Source organism: Mustelus asterias, chromosome 6 (genome assembly GCF_964213995.1).
Source record: "Mustelus asterias chromosome 6, sMusAst1.hap1.1, whole genome shotgun sequence".
NCBI lineage: Eukaryota > Metazoa > Chordata > Chondrichthyes > Carcharhiniformes > Triakidae > Mustelus > Mustelus asterias.
The window spans coordinates 86,252,262-86,272,109 of record NC_135806.1 but is presented as its reverse complement, the minus strand read 5'-3'; the positions used below and the strand labels follow the sequence as shown (position 1 = coordinate 86,272,109).

General features: G+C 40.6%; 1 protein-coding gene across 4 annotated transcripts in view; it reads left to right on the top strand.

Annotated features, from left to right (window-relative positions):
- The window catches only part of man2a1 (mannosidase, alpha, class 2A, member 1), a 159,055-nt gene that overhangs the window by 97,446 nt on the left and 41,761 nt on the right, over window positions 1-19,848 (top strand). For all 4 annotated transcript variants that reach the window (XM_078214678.1, XM_078214677.1, XM_078214681.1 and 1 more), the window contains exons 10-13: window positions 13,437-13,622; window positions 14,898-15,012; window positions 16,028-16,095; window positions 19,263-19,428. In XM_078214678.1, coding sequence (XP_078070804.1) covers window positions 13,437-13,622; window positions 14,898-15,012; window positions 16,028-16,095; window positions 19,263-19,428 — 535 coding nt within the window. The remainder of the gene's footprint in view (window positions 1-13,436; window positions 13,623-14,897; window positions 15,013-16,027; window positions 16,096-19,262; window positions 19,429-19,848) is intronic.

The following is a 19,848-nucleotide window of genomic DNA, read 5'->3' as shown; positions in this document are numbered from 1 at the left end:
CTCTGCAGGTTCTTTGAGATTTTGCACACTCTTAATTAAGTAGCATCATTTAAAACCATTCTGAAGAACTTTGCCTCTTAATAAAGCATTGAATATAACTCTCCAGTTGTTGGTTTAGTATAAGTATGTACAAGTTAAATATATCCTATTATCTACATTGTTCTAGCAGTGTATTTTAGCCACAGTTCAGAAGATCACCTCCTCAGCATAAAAACAAAATTTATACTTCTCATTCAAGCCATGATAAATTGGTGCAAACTTTTGGCAGTTTTGTGCTATGTGCTCACTCTACCTGTTTCTTTCAGGCTAGAGAGAATAAAATGTAGTTAGCTGTCAATGAATGGAGAGCCTTTGTGAAGTCCATTCTGTAACAGCGGACAGCATGTCACGAACATCACAACCAATGGCAATGCGGTCCTGGCCCGATTTGAGGTTGCATTTGTGGCTACAGCAGATGGCAGATCCTTACAAAAGCTCAAATTTCTCACACATTGTTCCTTGTTAAGGTTCAGGTAGCAGAATATCTTCTTGAACACCATGATTGGATATGGCCTCTTGATGACAAGATTCTCTCCTTTCTCTTGCCCTGTTCTGCATGGTCTGTGGATGTACTACAAGTCACACTGTATTCCAAGGGGTATGCCTACATGCAGCAATGACTAGGAGCAACTCCTGAGTGCAGAAGCCTTAAAGTAATCAAAAAGGTCCTTCAGCATTTGTCACAAAATTCCCTGTAGACTTCAGCAACATTAACAACTAAAGAATGTACCAACTACTTTTAAAAACCAAAGAACATAAGATTATAAGAAATAGGAGCAGTAGTAGCCCATTTGGTTCTTGCAGTCTGCTCTGCCATTCAATAGGATATTAGCTGATCTAATTATGCCCTTAACATCAATTTCCTGTCTGCCGCCCATAACCCTTTACAATAAAGGCCCACATTCCATTTGTCTTGCTAATTACTTATTCTACCTTTTTGTGCTTCAGGTACAAGTACAGCCAGATCTTTCAGTCCTGCAGCATTCTGCAGTCTCTCTCCATTTAAATAATATTTTGCTTTTCTATTCTTCCAAAGTGGACAACTTCATATTTCTCCACAATATACTTCATCTGCCAAATGTTTGCCCTGTCCACTCACTTAACCTATTTATGTCCCTTTGCAGACTCTTTGTAACATCATCACTATTTACATTCCATCTTATCTTTGTGACACCAGCAAATTTGGCTACAATGCAGTCTGTCCCTTATTCCATGTCATTAATACAGGTCATAAATAGATGAGGCCACAACACTGCTGTGGAAGTTAAAATGCTCAGATTTTTTAAAAAATCATGCCTTCTCTGTAACAGCCTGTGAGAATGTTATCAGTTGCAGACCTTCAAGGCAGGCTGTCTGCCTCAGACTAGGCCACATAACATTCTGCTTTTTGACCTTCACCAGAGGGTGAACAGGACCAGATTTTTTTCCATAACAAATACCAAAGGCGAGATATGGAGATATGCTATGCAAATGAAGGATTAGCAGAAGTCAACTTTTCATTGAATGAGAAAGGACGAAAAGCCAGGAATTAATTGGCAAATATGTATGTCAATGAAGGATGTGAACAAAATGCTTCTTCCTGCTTTGCTCTAATTGAGTTGTTTCTCCGTAATATCAGAACCACTCCAGCCATTTCGATGGAGAGGGGGTTTCTCCATGTGCACAAGTAATTAAAGATCTTGCATTGAATGCATGATGTCCAGTGCTGTTTGTATTAGGAGTCAACTAAGTGTGCCTAAGGTTGCTGGTACCCAAGGGTCTCTGACACTGATCCCTGTGGCACTTGACTAGTTACAGTTGCCAACAATAGGTCTATTGAAGAAGACTTTCCTATTTGGAGATGAGCGAAAGACAATGTTGTGCATATCTGCATTGGTCAGTCCAAATGGTGGATCATGTCTGCAACATTCTACAGGAGGATCTAAATCCACTTTGACTGGGAGGACATCCCTTCCAGTGCCCTTGAAGATCGCTACTGCATTTTATTTTACCTGCAAGTTGTTCCAGTGATTCACCTGGGACCTATGTTGCATCTCACAGCCCTCAGCACATAAGTGTATCAAGGAGATGACAGATGCACTCTATAGTGAAGCTCATCATTATGTGAAGTTCACACTCAATGGAAAAGCTTGACATCGAAGTCATGCCTATGTCACACTGATAGCTGCACAATTTCAGCAGGAGTAAGTTATAGGCAATAGGACATGGCCACATTCCTGCTGTCCCTTAGTGCAACGCCAGTGCACTGAAAGACCTTTACAGCCAGTAACATTAAGAGCAAATTCATCATTCAGACTTGCATCATTCAAGTTCACCAGACCTTAATCTTTGGAAAGGTCAGTATCCATGCGCTCTGGGAAGTGAAAGTTGGCACAACAGCACAAATCCTGCGTCAAAGGACTTAATGCTGTCATTGCCACCTTAGCTGACACAAAGGTATGCACAAATTTGGAGAGAACGTCTAAGCTGCTGAACATGTGCTTTGGCACTACCAATGAAGACAGGCCATCTCATTTTGAGAAATAATTACAGCTAATCCTCAAAGGCTATTGAGTGTCTAACTCCATGTTTTCTTGTAAGGACTAGATGTTGCTAACACATTTTGAAACTATTTCCAGTACAGAATTTGACACATATTCCTGACATAACACAAGGGTCGAGTAACTATCATGACTCAGCTATACCTCACATGAATGTGAGGCTCACAAAGGGAGGATCACTGGGTGGGAGCATGGGTCACTCTTTCAGTAAGAGGTCACATAGATGCATAAAGACTATTCCCATGAACAGCAAATATATTTACAAAGGTGCATGAAATATGCAGTGATTGAATGCCTGTGACCCAGAAGAGATGTCAAAGTTTCTTAATTTCTCTACTGTTATGGTTACGTTATCTCTGGAATTCTCTGTCCACTGAAGTGGTGGACGCTACCTTGTTGAATATGTTTAAATCACGGATAGATGGATTCCTGATCGGTAAGGGAATTAGGGGTTATAGGGATCAGGCGGGTAAGTGGAACTGATCCACTTCAGATCAACCATGATCTTATTGAATGGCGGGGCAGGCTTGAGGGGCTAGATGGCCTACTCCTGCTCCTATTTCTTATGTTCTTATGTTAGGTCAGAAACTCCAAAGTGTTTTATGGAACCTGCCTGGATCATAAGTTTTGCATCTTGAATTTGGCTAGGATAAGCATGATATGTTTCATTTCAGGTATGATTCAAATGACCCACTAGGGAACTTTTATCAAACAAAGTTTAATTAAGAATATAATTAATATGTATGGAAAGAAAATTTGCAATAACTTTATCAATTACTAACAAAAACAAAACAATCACAATAATGTATAACCCTTAACAAATATATCTAAAACGTTCCAATCAAACAAAACCCTTGCCATAGATAAACCCTTTAAACGAGTTCAACACAGCAAAATCTAATGCTCATGTGATATTGGAATTGAGTCCTTTGGTTGGAGAATTGAAAACTCTCAGTCTTGTAAGTTCTAGTAGTCCTCTTGACACACCCAGAACAGTTTGAAGTTAGAACAGCTTCCCAGAACCCAGGTAGACTCTGGTCAGGCCACCAACAACAGATTTTCTACTTCAGGACGGCAAGAAACCTTGCTTCCAGCTAACAGCAGAATTTCCAAAACCAGGAAGAGAGAGAGACACTTCTTTTCAGCTTGATGCCTCTTTTAAAAGTAAACTTTAACTGCAGCCAAACAGAAAATAAAACCTTAAACTCACTGGAAAGGAAGAAAACTGTCCAAAAACACGTGACTGTCCTCCTAACAGTGCAGGATATAGAACAACCCAGAGTTAAAATAAACAGACCCCATTTGAGCTATAGAAGCAGCAATAAAAGGATCCCTCGTAGACAACTCAACAGCAATAAAACCGAACTGAGAAAGGTCTGCTTACAACTACAGGGAACAGAATTTAAAAACAAAACCTTTGTAAAGATACACTAACGTCTCACTTTCTCACCAATATGCCTGGATACACCGAGACATCTTTAGTAGAGGTGGAGACAGCCTGTTTACTGCTATGCCCTGTTGTCTTTCATAGCTTTGACAGATGGCCTCTAAAGGGTTGAGACCTGGAGGGCCCTGGCCTGCTTTGGATCTTCTGCTGTGGGACAGGTACATCCTCCTGGCCCTGTACAGTGAAAGAGAGGGAGTCACAGACAGAGGCAATCGGGATCGGCTGCACGTTCTCGGAGTTATCTGGGTGGATGATCCTGGGGTCTCCTGCTATTGTCCTCCTCCCTGTGAGTGCCCAATGGTGGAAACCTATTAGTGAGGTGTTCCTTAGAATGTGATCCTCAGCCTAATCTATATCCTTTATACATCAAGGTATGTGTTTCTCTGCACAGGGGAAAGTGCAGATGAATGCTCTGACGGGCCTTCATCTGGTGCATCTTCCTCAGAGGTGGCCTGGGAGCTGGGGTTTACGGTACCTCTGGTGATCCAGATTTAGGTCATAAGCAGGTGGAATACATCATTGCATATCACTCACAGATTATCAAGATGTGATCAATTCATGGAGAGCTCATCTATACTGACTTGCTGAGAGAAGCTAATTTCACCTTCTCCCCAGGAGCAGCCTTTGTCTTTGCCTGCCAGCTCAATGGCATTCTCCTCAAGGTGAGACAACTCCTGAATGTCTGCGATCCCTCCTCCCATCTGGGATATCACCCTTCAGTTCTAGGTGACCTTGGCCTGCATAAAAATAAATGGAATAGAGCATACTGAAAAGAGCTGGAAGAGAAATTGGGAAGCATGCATACCTGTATGTGTGCTGAGCCCTCTCCAGGAAGGTCTGAGAATGGGGTTTGTGCAGCATGTAGCTGGGATGCTGGCGATGTTTAAGTTTTCATGAGTCATTAACTGTTGATGACTCCCTGCCTAACATTGTGTGGGATCCCTGAGCAGTGTAACCCTTTGTCATTATGAGAGTGAGAGCTGAAGGGTGACTTAGCCCAGCAGAGAGATCATTCATCGTCATCCTGCACTGGATGATGTTTCTCTGATGGGTGCTTGATGAGCTAGCCTTCCTTGCTACTGTCTCACAGACTGGGGAGGTAGGGCTGGTGGACCTTGTGGGGCCAACCCTCAGATAGAGGACATCCCACTGCTGGCAGACTCCACAGATGAAGCCATATCAAGAAGCTTCCTGCACACTGCTGGCCTGCTGTAATGTGTGTGTTCAGGTAGTGGTTAAAATGATGCTTTGATATTCGACCCCATTAGATAATGGCAGGGCAGACGAATCACTGCCAATCCTGCCATATAATTCGGAGAGCTACATGCCGATGCATAATTAATAAGCTTCCAATTGTGAAAACAGATGCGAATTTCTGCCACACCTGGCAAGAAACACATGGCAAAACCCACTCGCCAATGCATTTGGTCTCTGGAACAGAAAGTGCTGCCCACAGAATTTTTACAGAGCATAAGGAGGCCATTCGATCCATCATGTTTGCAGTAGCTCTCTGAATCAGCAGTTTACATAGTGTCATTCTTCTACCTTCTCCCCATTAAATTTGCATATTCTTCCATTTCAATTAACAGTTCTTGGCTACGATTGAGATTTCTAATTGACTGCCTTTTCCATAGGTCTTTCAAATTCTTCAATTTCTATGTTCAAACAGCACAGTCTTGCTTTACAAATCCCTCTAATTGCTTCTAATATGTCTTCTGTTATCCTCAATTGAGATTCCTCCCCACCATGCTTGACAGAGCTGTCAACGTTGTCCAACCTGTTTCTCAACTTCTGCTCCCACCCATTTTCTCCCTCACAGAACCATATTGATTTTCCCCTTGTTCTCACTTTCAACCCTACCAGCCTCCGTATTAAATTAATCATCTGCACCATTTCTGTCATCTCCAGCATGATGTCACCATCAAATACATCCTATTCCTCTCCCTTTCGAAGTGACTGTTCCCTCCAGAACACTCTAGTCTATCCACCACCACCCCTAACACCATTTCACCTTCCCGCAGCACCTTTCCATGTAAACACAGGAGGTGTAACACCTGCTCTTTTCCTTTCTCACTCTTCACCATTCAAGTTTCCAAACGCAACTTGCAAGTGAAGCAGCAATTTACTTGGACTTCTTTCAATCTAGCTTTCTGTATTCGCTGCTCACAATGATGTTTTCTACAGATCAAATGCAGATTAAATGAGTGCTTTGCAGAAAAACTGCTCGGTCCACAAATATGATCCTGAGCTTCAATTGGTTTGTCATTTTAATTCTCCACCTTCTTGCTTGCTGACATCTCTGTCCTCGGCCTACTGCAGCGTTCCAGTGATGCTCAATGCCAGCTTAAGGAATGGCATCTCATCTTTCACCTCATCTTTCACTTTATAGTCTTCTGGATTCAACATTAATATCAGTCCATCTGTTGTCCCATTTTGTCCCCTTTTTTTTGCAGGTTTCAGTTTTAACCTTGTTTTTCTCATTTTTGCTTTCAGATGGCAGCTGTTCATTACTCTGCCATTTACACCTCCTCTGGACCAATCTACTTTCTCTGTTTGGCAAATACTTCGGGTATTCCCACCAACTATTTTGTCATTTAAAGCCTCCCCTTTTCTGCTTTATCACAGAACCATCCCTTTTGTTTTTAGTCCTTTCTCTTCCATCTTACCTCATTAAAAGCTATTCAGTTTCTAACTTTTGATGCAAGATCACAACCTGAAACATTGAGTGGAATTTTACGGCCGTGTCATGGTGGGGACAGGGCTGTAAAATGTAGTGAGCCATTTGAAAGTCTATTGACATCAAAGGGACCATAAAATCCTACCGGTGTAAGATTCTGCCTATTAATCCTGTTTTTCTCTCTCTACTGATACTGCCAAATCTGCTGAAAATTTCCAGTATTTTCTGTTTTTATTTCTTGCTTTACACATAAGTGCTTAGAAATGACCATATCAAAACAAGCTGTTTGCTCCAACCAGCTTCTTGGTGCTTATCCTCGACATGATTAAGTATTGGTATGTTCCCATGTCACTTAATCTTCCCTTTCCTTCACCACCTGCCTAACCTGTTCAGAAAAGTTTACATGATTTCACTTGAGTCTGTTACCTTGGGGACAACAATAACAAATCTTGTAACATTATATGAATAGACAAGGCCTAGAGTCAAACAAGCTGCTACATTTCCTTTCCACAAGGACTATGTTTTAAACTACATTTTAAAGTGACAGGCAAAAAATGCAGTTCTTATTGCAAATTATTTGAACTGCATATATTCAATGTATGCGAACTATATACAAAGACATTTATTGATCATTTTATTGTTTTTATTAATTTCTATCCATATTGGTTTGAATGTTAGATTTGACTCCGCGGTAACACACTTAACTTTGAGTCAGAATGTTGTGCATTCAAGACCACTCCAGAGACTTGAATACATCACATTGGCTGATCCTTTACTCCATTTACTCAGTAAGTGCTGCATCGTTCAATTGATATTTTAAACCGAGATCCTGTCTGCCCACCTAGTTTGACACAAAATATCTCATAACTTTATTTGGAACAGAGCTGTGTATTCTATCCAACATTTAAACATACACAAACTTTGTGTGATAAGATTGTTTAAGCCTAATAAATATTTTTAATGTGTTCTCAGTAGAATAATTATGAAAACATTATTAATTTAAGATCAAATTATTTTTTATGATAATCTGTCCATTTGTGAAACATAATTAATTCATTTAAATTAAATCAATTTGTCTTGTTTGTCAACACTGTTACTAACATCAGTCTGTTAGAAAATTAATTGGGCAAGAATTCAAAAGGGTAAGGGATTTTTTAAGAGTATAGCTGATCTCCTGTGATTTTGGGAGCATGGTAATGATGTTGGACTGCTGATCTGGCTTTCCTCTTTTAAAGCCATTTTTCCTTCTGGGGACATGGTCTAATTGGATTCAGATGTAAATTAGAATTCAGTTGTTTTAATAGCAGCTCATTTAGAAAATCAAAATACGATAAAGCTGAATGAACGTGGTTTTATTAGAATGAAAACCTGTTTGACAAATTTATTAGAGTTCTTTGAGGCTGTGACAAGGGGAGGGGGGGGCGGTTAAAGGGGGACCAGGAGATGTAGTGGATAGGGTGGAGAAAGGGCCTGGGGGATAAGGTCCTCTGTCAGAGAGAGTTGGTGCAGACTTGATGGGCTGAATGGCCTCCTTCTGCACTGTAGGGATTCTGTGATTATAAGCAAAGGGTGATGGTCGAGGGGTGTTTTTTTGACTGGAAGCATGTGCCCGGAGGGATCAGTGTTGGGGCCCTTGCAGTTAGTGGTTTATATAAATGATTTAGATTTGAATGTCGGAGGGTTAATCAATAAGTTTGCGGATGATACAAAAATTGGTAGGGTGGTAAACAGTGAGGAGGATAGTGTTAAATTATAGGAGGATATAGATGGGCTGATCAGTGTCAAATGGAATTAATCCGGATAAACGTAAGGTCAAACAAGATAAGGGAATACATGATGAACGTTAGTACCCTAGGAAGCACCGAGGATCAGAGGGATCTTGGTGTGCATGTACACCGGTTCCTTAAGATAACAGGGTAGGTGGATAAAGTGGTTAAAAAGGCAAATGGTATACTTGCCTTTATTAGCTGAAGCATAGAGTTTAAGAGCAGGAAGGTTATGCTGGAACTTTATAAAACGTTGGGTTAGGCCACAGCAGAGTACTGTGTGCTGTTCAGAAATCCACATTGTAGGAGGGATGTGACAGCAGTGGAAAGGGTGCAGAGGGAATTTACCCAAGATGTTGCTTGGGCTGGAGAGTTTTAGTTATGAAGAGAGATTGGATAGACTGGGGTTGTTTCCCTTGGAGCAGAGGAGACTGAGGGGAACATGATTGAGATGTATAAAATTATGAGGGACATAGACTGGAAGTCATTTGTCTCCTTGGTGGAGGGATCAATAACCAAAGGGCGTAGATTTAAGGTAAAGGGCAGGAGGTTTAAAGGGGATGTGGGGAAAAAAAAATTATCCAAAGGTGGTGGGAGTCTGGAACTCACTGTCTGAAAGATTGGGGGAGGCAGAGACCTTCAGAACATTTAAGAAATATTTAGATGTGCATTTGTGAAGCCAAGGAATGCAAGGCTATGGGCCAAATACCAGAAAATGGAATTAGAATAGTTGTGTGGTTTATCCTTGACCGGCGCAGACGCAATGATCTGAAGGGCCTTTTATGTGCTTGTAGCCCTCTAATACTCTACAACTATCACTCTGTTCTCCCGTGATCTTGGGCACTTATAAGTAGAATTGAGATTTTTCCTATGTCCTCGGATAATGACAGTTTGGAAGCAATGTCAAAACTCGCCACGGAGGGAAGCACTCATGTCATCCTCACACCTGTTCCCAAAGGGGTACAGACCTAGCAGAGAGGTCATTCAGGCAAAATCAAAATAGATAGGTCCACAGGGAGGAGCAGCAAGAAAACACTATTTGCCCCCAAGAAAGATTGTGTTCCTGTCCCTCAATCGCCACTTGCCCATAGTAAACCCATCTCCCTTGACATCTTTATCATGCTGAAAAGTTTTGAGGTTACTTTGGAGTCCACTCACTGAGAGTGCCTCACTTGCACTATGGGTTGCTGAGTAGCAACCACTCCATACCTTCCAATTACAAAGAGTCCATCAAGTCTCAGTCGTAGTTGACCTCAGTGTTTGTGTGAGACTATGATCCATCATTGTGGACACCCCAGCCAAGGTAGACATCTTTCTTGCATGGACCCTGCAGAATTCTGTTAGAATTGCTGATGCTTCAGATGGATAGTTTCCATGTTTTTATTATGTCCTCAGCGTGGTGCACAAACCCATTTTACTCCCTCTCACCCCATGGACTAAGACCCCTGTCCTTCAGAGATGTCCAATGCACTTTGGTTACAAACCCTATATGCAAGGTTGATTCAAACCTTGATAAGGAGACCAGCAAGCCAAACAAATTTCCATGTGAGATCCCCCAAAGGCTTCAGTCAACTGCCCACACCCCTCTTTAATCTTACACTCCTAATTTCTCTTGCAGTTAAGGCAATCTTGCCTATTGCCTCCTTACTTGCAGCCTTCACGTGCATGTTAGCTCAAAATGACAGATCACCAAGGAAGTTCATTAATGATGATTTCTCCAGACATAGAATCATAGATTCCCTGCAGTGCAGAATGAAGCCATTTGGCTTATCAAGTCTGCACTGACAGAGGGCAGCCTCTGGTTTTCTACTGTTAAGAAGAGTGTGGAGCTTCCAGCCCTGAAACTGCATCTACAGTGTTCTTTGCAGATTTGCCTCCCCTTGAGCACTTGTGGCATCTCACACCAAGACAAGAGCAGCAGGAGCTGCAGTGACCTCGCTGAACACATTTGCAGAGATCAGAACATGGTGAGCTACATATAATGGCTTGCATAATTTGTGGCCAGCTGCACACTCACAAATGATGGCCAGTGTTTAATCAAGTCCTTCTAGGACTTTTGAGTAATCACTATGTTGATAATGTGAGAGGATCAGTAGAAGTTTATTATCATCCTCTAATGGGGGACCAAATTCCACATCCTTAAATGCCTGGCACCATTGAATTAACTAGCAGCAAGATGGAATTCAGGACATTTCCAAACAGTACAAACAAACATTTATCTACAAGTGCCAAACCATTACATACAATGCTATGCACCTGTGTACTTTCAAAACTTCTTAATATTTCTTTGTTCACCACTACATCTAGGTGATATCGGCAATTAAGGTGGAGGCAGCTTGCTGACTGCTATGCCCTTCTAACTGTGATGATTTTGGTGGGTATCCTCTGCTAGCCTGAGACCTAGAGGGTCCCGGAGTGCTAAGGGTCTCCTGCGCAAGTTCAGGTGCAACCTCCTTGGCTGGAGGTGATGTGGTCACTAGCAGAGTGGAAGTGGAGTGACAGGACACCCTTGGAGTGCTGTATGATGAAGGTCTTTGGAATCTGGTTGGTATTGCTCCTCCCTGTGTGCCCAATGGCACCTCTTTGACTCCTTCGGGAGAAAGGGGTACCTGGAGGGAAGTTAAGGTGCTTCATCCTCCTTGCTGCACTTCACCCATGGCTAGAATGATGGAGACAGTAAGAGTTTTAACAACACCAGGTTAAAGTCCAACAGGTTTATTTGGTAGCAAATGCCATTAGCTTTCGGAGCGCTGCTCCTTCATCAGATGGAGTGGATATCTGCTCTCAAACAGGGCAGATATCAGTGAGCAGATATCCACTCCATCTGACGAAGGAGCAGCGCTCCGAAAGCTAATGGCATTTGCTACCAAATAAACCTGTTGGACTTTAACCTGGTGTTGTTAAAACTCTTACTGTGTTTACCCCAGTCCAACGCCGGCATCTCCACATCATGACTAGAATGATGGAGTGCAGGTCCGAGTGCATATCCAGCAGCCCTGTGCGTTTTGCTGGGCCTGGGTCCCCAAGGTGGCCAGCATTCTTTTGGAACCAGCCAAGTGCTCACATGCTGGAGCCACAACACCAAACAGAATGTGGACAGACTCCCCAGCCTTCGATTTGACCTGTGCATGGTCTCTGGCATTTCTGATGTCCCCCTGCCTGTCTCTACATCCCTAACCTATCTCCAACATATCCATTCATTCACTGTTGCTTGATCAAAATCCTGGAATCCCTCCCTAATAGCATTGTGGGTGTATCCACACACCTCGGGGACTGCAGCGGTTCAAGAGGCAGCTCACCACCACCTTCTGAAGGGAACTAGGGATGGGCAATAATTCTGGTCTTGCCAGCGATGCCCACATACCACAAATTAATATAAAAATTTCTGAGGGCTGAGTTCAGAGATCATCTGCATGGGGCTGAGCAGAGCCTGGTCTCTTGCAATCCTCCAAGTTTCAGAGACTTCAACTGTGACTTCCTTTGCCAGCTGTGGATCCATGCCAGTGATGTGCTCACCAGATTGTGACCCAAGCCTCTCCTAAAACGTGGACCCACCGAGGTGATTGTATCTGTGCTGATAAGATGTGCAGGTGAATGCCGTGTTAGCATCTTCTGAGGCATCCTCCTGAGAAGTGGTTTGGGGCTGGTTCTGAGTGTGCTGTGTGTTTTGGGCTTTCCTTATTCTTGCTGATACCTGGAATAGAAAAAAAGAAAGGTTTAGTGAATGCCTAGGCAGCCTCCTTAATTAAACCAATGTGTGAATGTAGCTGACAACTGCAGATTGAAAGCATCCTCACTAGCTTCCTAGGGGAGTCTTATCTCACCTTCATCGCAGTTGAATCCTACTCCTCCCCAGCTTCATCGTTGGCCTGCTGTTCATGTGAGGTGAATCTTGAATGTGCAGAATACTGCCTTTGGTCTTAGACTGCTCCCATTTATTGTGGGCATGCTTGTCATGCAGAAAGATAGAAGGATTGATCAGTAAGTGATTAACAAGCCAGATGTCCTGCAACTGATAAAAAATTAAGAGTATGAAATGGCTGGCACACATTCAGCGCATATGTCCCATCAGCTGCAAGCCAAACTCCTGTCTAACATTCCTGTGCAATCGCACATTTAGACTACCTGATACCCTTCTAAGTATCAGCTTTCAGTGAGTAGATGGTGCCACTTGAACCCCCACTGTTGGCGTCACGCTGTATCACTAATTAGCTAACCAGCCCCCCATATATTCTAACATATTTTGATGGGATTACACTAATATGCCAAAACCACTGATTAATTTAGTTGGAAACTGTTAAATTGTTTAGTATTGGTTGAGTTATCGCAATCAACAGAATCTTCCTTCCCAACCCACTTGAGGTTCATGAAACAATCAAAATGCTTTTTATTTAATTTTATACATTAAAATGGATCAATGAGCAAGTATGTTTTTTCTTGCAGTGCTGTCACATTAAGTTGGTACATAAAAGGCCATTTTCTCCCCTTTATTCTTTCATGAGATGTGGGGATCATTGGCAAGACCAATGCTCATCCTTGCTAATCCTTAATTGTCCTTGAACTAAGTGAGGCAATTTCAGAGTTATTTGCCATGATTCATATGCCAGACCAGGTAAGAATGGCCGATTTCCTTCCCTAAAGGGCATTAGTAGATGTTTTAACAAAAATCAAAGATTGTTATCACAGTCAACATTACTGAGACTGGCTCTATAATTCCAGATTTATTAATTGAATTCAAATCCCACCAGCTGCCTTGGTGGGATTTGAACCTATGTCCCTAGAGCCTAGGCCTCTGGATTACTGATCCAGTGACATTACCACTACACCACCATCTCCTCATCTTCAGTATGAGTTTTTCTTTGAGTTAATAAAGATGAATAATATCCTTGACAATCACTGAATTGAAGAAAAGCTGTTGGACCTTTTCAATTAAAAGTGAATGTTATTCATTTTGTTTTCCTGTGTAGGGCAGCAGAAATCCTTTACTCTTTAGCATTGGTGGGTGTGCAGAAATCCAATAAAATGGCATTGTTCCCTTCATCTGAAAATTATAAACTGCTCATAGAATCAAGACGAAATCTTGGCCTCTTCCAACACCATGATGCGATCACTGGAACTGCTAAAGAGTGGGTCGTTATGGACTATGGAACCAGGTAAATATTAATTTGTAGGTTTAATTTAAATTATCTTCCTGCATATTCAGTGTTTAATTTTTTCTTTCCAATAACCTGATCTGATAAAATTTCTTGGGTGTCTGTTAAACTGATCATAAATGGACTTAATACATTTAATATAAAGATAGTCCAGTCAATTGCTCTGCCACCCAGGTTCTGATCTGATTTGTTTTCTCATTTATTTCATTATTACAATGCTTGCTTCTATTTTATACAGTGGAAACAGAGGCCTAGTTATCTTCATATTTCCCAAAACCGGTGTTTAGTGCAAAGGGGTTTTGAGCTCGAATCTCATGCAGCTAAATGTGTAATTGCTAAAAGTCGTTTCAACTGACAACTCAGAAAACTCATTGAAAACAGAGCTTGGCAAATGCAGATTTTCGTAAACCCTGGCAATTTTACATTTGGCTGTTAGAACCTGTGCATTTGGAAATTATGAGCACTAATGCAGCTCTTGCATAGCTTTAGGTTTCAGAAGCAAGTGCATGATGAGTCTAATTTCCTTCAGTCTTGTTTTGTTTTTCTCCGTTGCTTGCATTCCCATGTGGTAGAGGCACAAGTGTAGGCAAAAAATACTCCTAAGAATGTTTGAACAATATCCATGCTGCCTTATACAGTTACATTAGGTGTATTCAGTTCTCTGAATATTTCCTTGCATTAATAAAGTTCAGGTTGGTGAAGATAATCCTCGGGATGAGGAATTATAATTCTGCTGAAAGATTTTAGACACTAGGGTAATTTTCAAGAAAGATCTGCGGAGATTTAATAGAGGTTCTCTAAATTATGAATTTGAAGTCTCTTAGGTTGAAGCATACTGAACTGCTTCATCATTTACCTTCCTTGCATCATAAAGTCAGATGTGAGGATGTTCATTGATGATTGTATTTAATTCATTTGCGATACCTCAGATAATCAAGCAGTCTGTGCCTGCATGCAGAGACCTGAGCAACATTGCAACTTGTGCTAATAAGTGTAACGTGTGCCTCACAAGTGAATGCAAAAACACAACACTTTTTCTTCCACAAAAAATAAGTTTATCTAACTCCCCTATTACCATCAATGCATACAATCTGGTCCACTGGATTCGAACACCTAATTTGCTTGTGTTGGACACAACTATATCGAGGAGGAAATGTGCTGGTTGAAGTATGTCTGAGGAACATGTACCAGGTTTCCAAAGTCCTCTTGCATCCATGTTTTCTCCCTAAAAATTGCAAAATATTTACAATGTTCTTGGATCTTTTGTCTTTACAGATTATTCCACTCAATAATGAATTTGAAAAAAGTGATTGGTGACTCAGCACATTTTCTAATTTTAAAAGACAAGGAAAATTACAAGCACATACCTTCAACACCTTTTCTTCAGATGGTGAGAAATTTTACTTTTCAATTGATTTCCATGCATCCTAGCGACTACATAAATATGCAGGCTGGTATAAGTGATAAAAGCCTTTGGAAGTTGGTGAATTGTTGTAATTATGCAATTGATTCATTGATGTCTTTCAAGAAAAGGAATCTGTCATCCATACATAGTCTGCCTTACAAGTGACTCCAGTCTCACTCTGTGTAATTGACTCTAACTGCTTTCTGAATTGGCCTAGAAACCCATCAATTGGAAGCAAAAAGCAATTGCTACAGAGGACCTATCTTTACTAGGCAAATGCATTTGGAAAATACATGGGATCTTATCAGTAATACCTACAAGCTAAAACATTTTATTTAAAGTAGATGAGTGTTTCATTGTTCATGAATAGGTGGTTTTTGCCTCTGAGTATCCACAAACTCCTTTAAAGGAGGATGATTAGAAGAAACTAAGAAAAATCTGGCATTGGTTTCCAGAAAGCTCCATAGAAGAGAGTTGATTTTAGCTAAGCTGACAAAAACTCAGAGGTGGCCATAAAGAGATAGTCTAAGTCATTGAAGTCATTCTTGGATATCTGCACTTTTCTGATCTTTGCCTGGGGATTGCTTCATCTATAACTTTTGTTGAATTTGGTTAATCCGAAAATAGGTTCCTGACCTGAGCCATAATCTTCACCTGGAACTAAGCTCCTCCACCACAGGCTCTTTTTGTGCGTTCCACAGCTCTCCACAATTGCCCTGGCTAGGAGAGCAAGTGAATAAGAGAAACATATAGTATGGAAAGCAAAAAGTGCAAAGCTTGCATATAGCTAAGAATTTTTTATGGTATTCTGAGGTAGATCCTGAAAAAAATGCAGGCGCAGAAGCTGGATGCTTTTGAGTGTGCAGTGGAAAGTGAATATTGAGTATTTACTGAAAGTGTAGTGCGACCAAGATTTAGTTAAGATTAATTAATGTTTTAAATAAATTCATTGATATAATAAAATATAACGACGTCATTCAAATGGTCTGTTTTGTATCAGGATGATAGTCAAGCCTCACAGGACTCATTACCTCAAAGAACAACCATTGAATTAAGCTCAATACCCAGGTTTGTGATGTACATTTTTAATACTTTAAAATACTGTACTTTTGAAAGGCTGTAAAAGTGTGATGGTATTAAATGGTTGTGTCCCAATCAGGTTGCAAGTTCCTGTCCATTGCTTTCTTGTTTCAACTCACATCTCTGTTGGGTGAGTTTAGACACTTCAACAAACTGACCTACTGTAGTAATGTGTAGAGCTCATCACCATCTCCTCTAGTTTGTTTTTGCTAGCCAAAATGTGATCACTACTAACAAATTGATAGCCCAGATTATCCTGCCTCAATCTGTTGGAAAAGAATGTGTTTTTGAATAGCACTTCTGTGAATGAAGTGTGACTCTTAGCGATCTTTTAGTATGAATCCACACACACAATTTTAGAATGCTCATGTTACAATCAGGCAAGCTTATTCTAATCTGGCAATAAATTTTGTAATAATTGCAACATGAACCAATTTGTTTTAGCTTGAATGTTCCATTGTACCAGTAGGGGTGGGCTGTCATAAACACTCAGCTGGAACCATTAAATTTGGTTGGAGCCCATCAAAACTGCTCGCAACCATAAACTGGCAGCAAACTAGCTTATTTGGAAGCACAATGAAAGATGGATTCTTTCCCCAGTTCTAAAATGATCTTGTATATTTACATTAAAAAGAATGTTTGTAATCTAAATACATGTTATGTGACACTGTATTTTCTACAGAATTATTACTTTTGACTTGATTGACTGGATTGACCCTTCTGGACACCACCCCATCCCCTTGTGCCGACAAAATCCTTCTGCCACCATTGGCTGTAGTTGACGTATTTTATTTTCTCTTAATCCTTTGGAATATGATTACATTAATGTACCTACACAAGTGCAAGTAGTGAACCAGAGAACTACTTAATCTTTCTCCTTTGTCCCTCTTCCGTTTTTCCAATGTCAAATAGACGTGTTCTCCCAGATTTCGCCAATGGCTATTGTGAAATATATGACTTATTTTTATAATTCTCACCATGAAAGAAAAAGCAGAAATTTAGGATCAAGCATTAGGTAGTACAATGCAGGTTGCAGGAAAATAGTTGCAATCAAAATACGTTGTAAGTCTACAGTGATGTACTAGCTTCCATATCTCTTTTCTCAGAGAGTTGCAGTTATTGTGATAATATGTGACTGTAATATGTTGAGACTATTCTTGGATCAAAGATTTACCTTTTTTTTAGTTGGAAAAGATCATTCTATCTGACTGGGAATCATGTGATAAGGGATCAGAGATTTAAAATTAACAGTAAAAGAAATTTTGAGAAATATCTTTGCACTGAATGTTGTTGGTGAATTAAATACTTTGGCAGACAAAATAATTGAGGCACCGGTCATTCTACCCTGTAATGAAACAGTGGATGAATACTTAAAGAAAAGTAAAATACAGGGCTTGGAGGAGAGGATAGGGCAGTGGACTAAGTGGAACAAATGACCTCTTTCTGAGCTTTACTCTGATTTGTGGTCCATTGTTTTTAACACTTTCTGTTTGCATTGCTTATTTAAATGGCGCTTAAACTAGGAAATTTTCACTACATATGGCTGTGACTCCTTTCTCCTTCTCCTCTCGCTCTTGGATATTGTAATATATGGCTAATATATGCTACAATCACATTTAATATGCCAATGTAGAGGCATAACAATGATTCCCATTACATTCACAACTGAACCTCTCAACTTCTAAAAATATATTGTAAGTGGTTGTTGAACATTATAATTTTTGTTAATTTTTATTCTGTTACTCCGAGAAAGGGAACTTTAATGGGCTTGAGAAAATAAATTAAAGATTTAAATTTATATAGTTTCATGACCTCAGGATATCCAAAAATGTTTTACAGACAAATGAAGTACTTTTGAATTGCAGTTACTGTTGTTATGTTGGAACATGGCAAGCAATTTACGCATGGCAAACTTCCATAAACAGCAATGTAATAATGACCAAATAATTTTTTTAAGCGATGTTCATCGATGGCACAATGGTTAGCACTGCTGCTTCACAGCGCCAAGAACCTGGGTTCGATTTCCGGCTTGGGTCACTGTACAGATTCTGCACATTCTCCCCGTGTCTGCATGGGTTTCCTCCGGATGCTCCGGTTTCCTCCCGCAGTCCGAAAAACTTGCTGGTTAGGTGCATTGGCCATGCTAAATTCTCCCTCAGTGTACCCAAACAGGTGACGGAGTGTGGCGACTCGGGGATTTTCACAATAACTTCATTGCAGTGTTAATGAAAGCCTACTTGTGACACTAATAAATAATTTTTAAAAAACAAGGGATGAATCTTAGTTAAGGCACTGATTTCAAAGATTATGTCCAGCTGAGAGAAATAATAGGATTTCATTTTAACATTTCTTTCAAAATACAGCATTTCTGACAATGCAGCACTCCCTTCGACACGGTGACATAGTGGTTAGCACTGCTGAGTCATAGCGCCAGGGACCCGGGTTCGATTCCTAGTTGGATTACTGTCTGTGTGGAGTTTGCACATTCTCCCCATGTCTATGTGGGTTTCCTCCAGGTGCTTTGGTTTCCTCCCACAGTCCGAAAGACATGCTGCTGAGATGCATTGACCATACTAAATTCTCCCTCAGTGTACGCGAACAGGTGCCGGAGTGTGGCGACTAGGAGATTTTCACAGTAACTTCATTGCAGTGTCAACGTAAGCCTACTTACAACACCAATAAATAAAATAATAGCACCGCACTGGGAGCAGCAGCCTAGATTTTTGTACTCCAGTATCTGGAGTGGGACTTGAATCCACAACCTTCTGGCTCATAAGTGAGAAGTGCCACCAACTAAGTGACAGCTGACATGAACAAATCCCACAAAGGCCATGAAGATAATGCTGTAATGACCTCAAAATGTCTTAAAAGGATTCAGTCTCTTGTGATGTTCCCCTTTGAGCTAGGTTTATACTTGCCAAATGAGGAAGATAATTTAATTTTTAAATTTCCATTGATAAGAATGTAACATCTTTCAGAAGAGAAGCGGGAAAGATTTCTGCTTTTAACATCTATATTTGCGCTGTTTTGAATCAGACTGGATGTTCTTTTGAGCCTCTATACGGGATCAAGCAGTAATTTGTGTTTTCTATGAATATAACAGAATTTGAAGTATGATGGCAATATCTCAAGGAATGGAAATGTTCATATTTCAGGTTTCTTGTGCTATATAACCCAACTGACCAGGACCGCATCTCTGTTGTAACAGTACAAATAAATTCATACAAAGTAAGAGTGCTAACTGCTTCAGGGCAATCAGTGGAGGCCCAGATCAGTGCAGTTTGGGATACATCCACAACAGTTTCCAAAAAAGTATTTCAGGTGTAGTATGCTTTATTTATTTCATTATTCATTTGCTCTTTCTCCATTCATTGTTAACCTGTAGATCTTCGGACATTTTTCCAAAGTGCACTTTAACACTGAATGGTGGCAGGCTATTCAAATGCAAATATTGCAATTCAACAGGAGGACCTGATCCAATCAGATCAGGGGGTGTGATGAATTCTCTGTTTGCTTTGTGTAATGCAATTGTAAACATGATAACTTTGAATGTATTTTTGACATTGTTACAAATAGCTACTGAAACAGTTCTCTCTGACATGCCTACTTCCATCAGGAATGGGAATCCTTTCTAACCTGAAAGCACTGAAGGCCAATTGTAGCACCATGTTACTGCTGTAGCAAGGATCAGCAAACCCAGCACAGACCAATATTTGAACCTGGTGTTTACCAAGTCTGTAT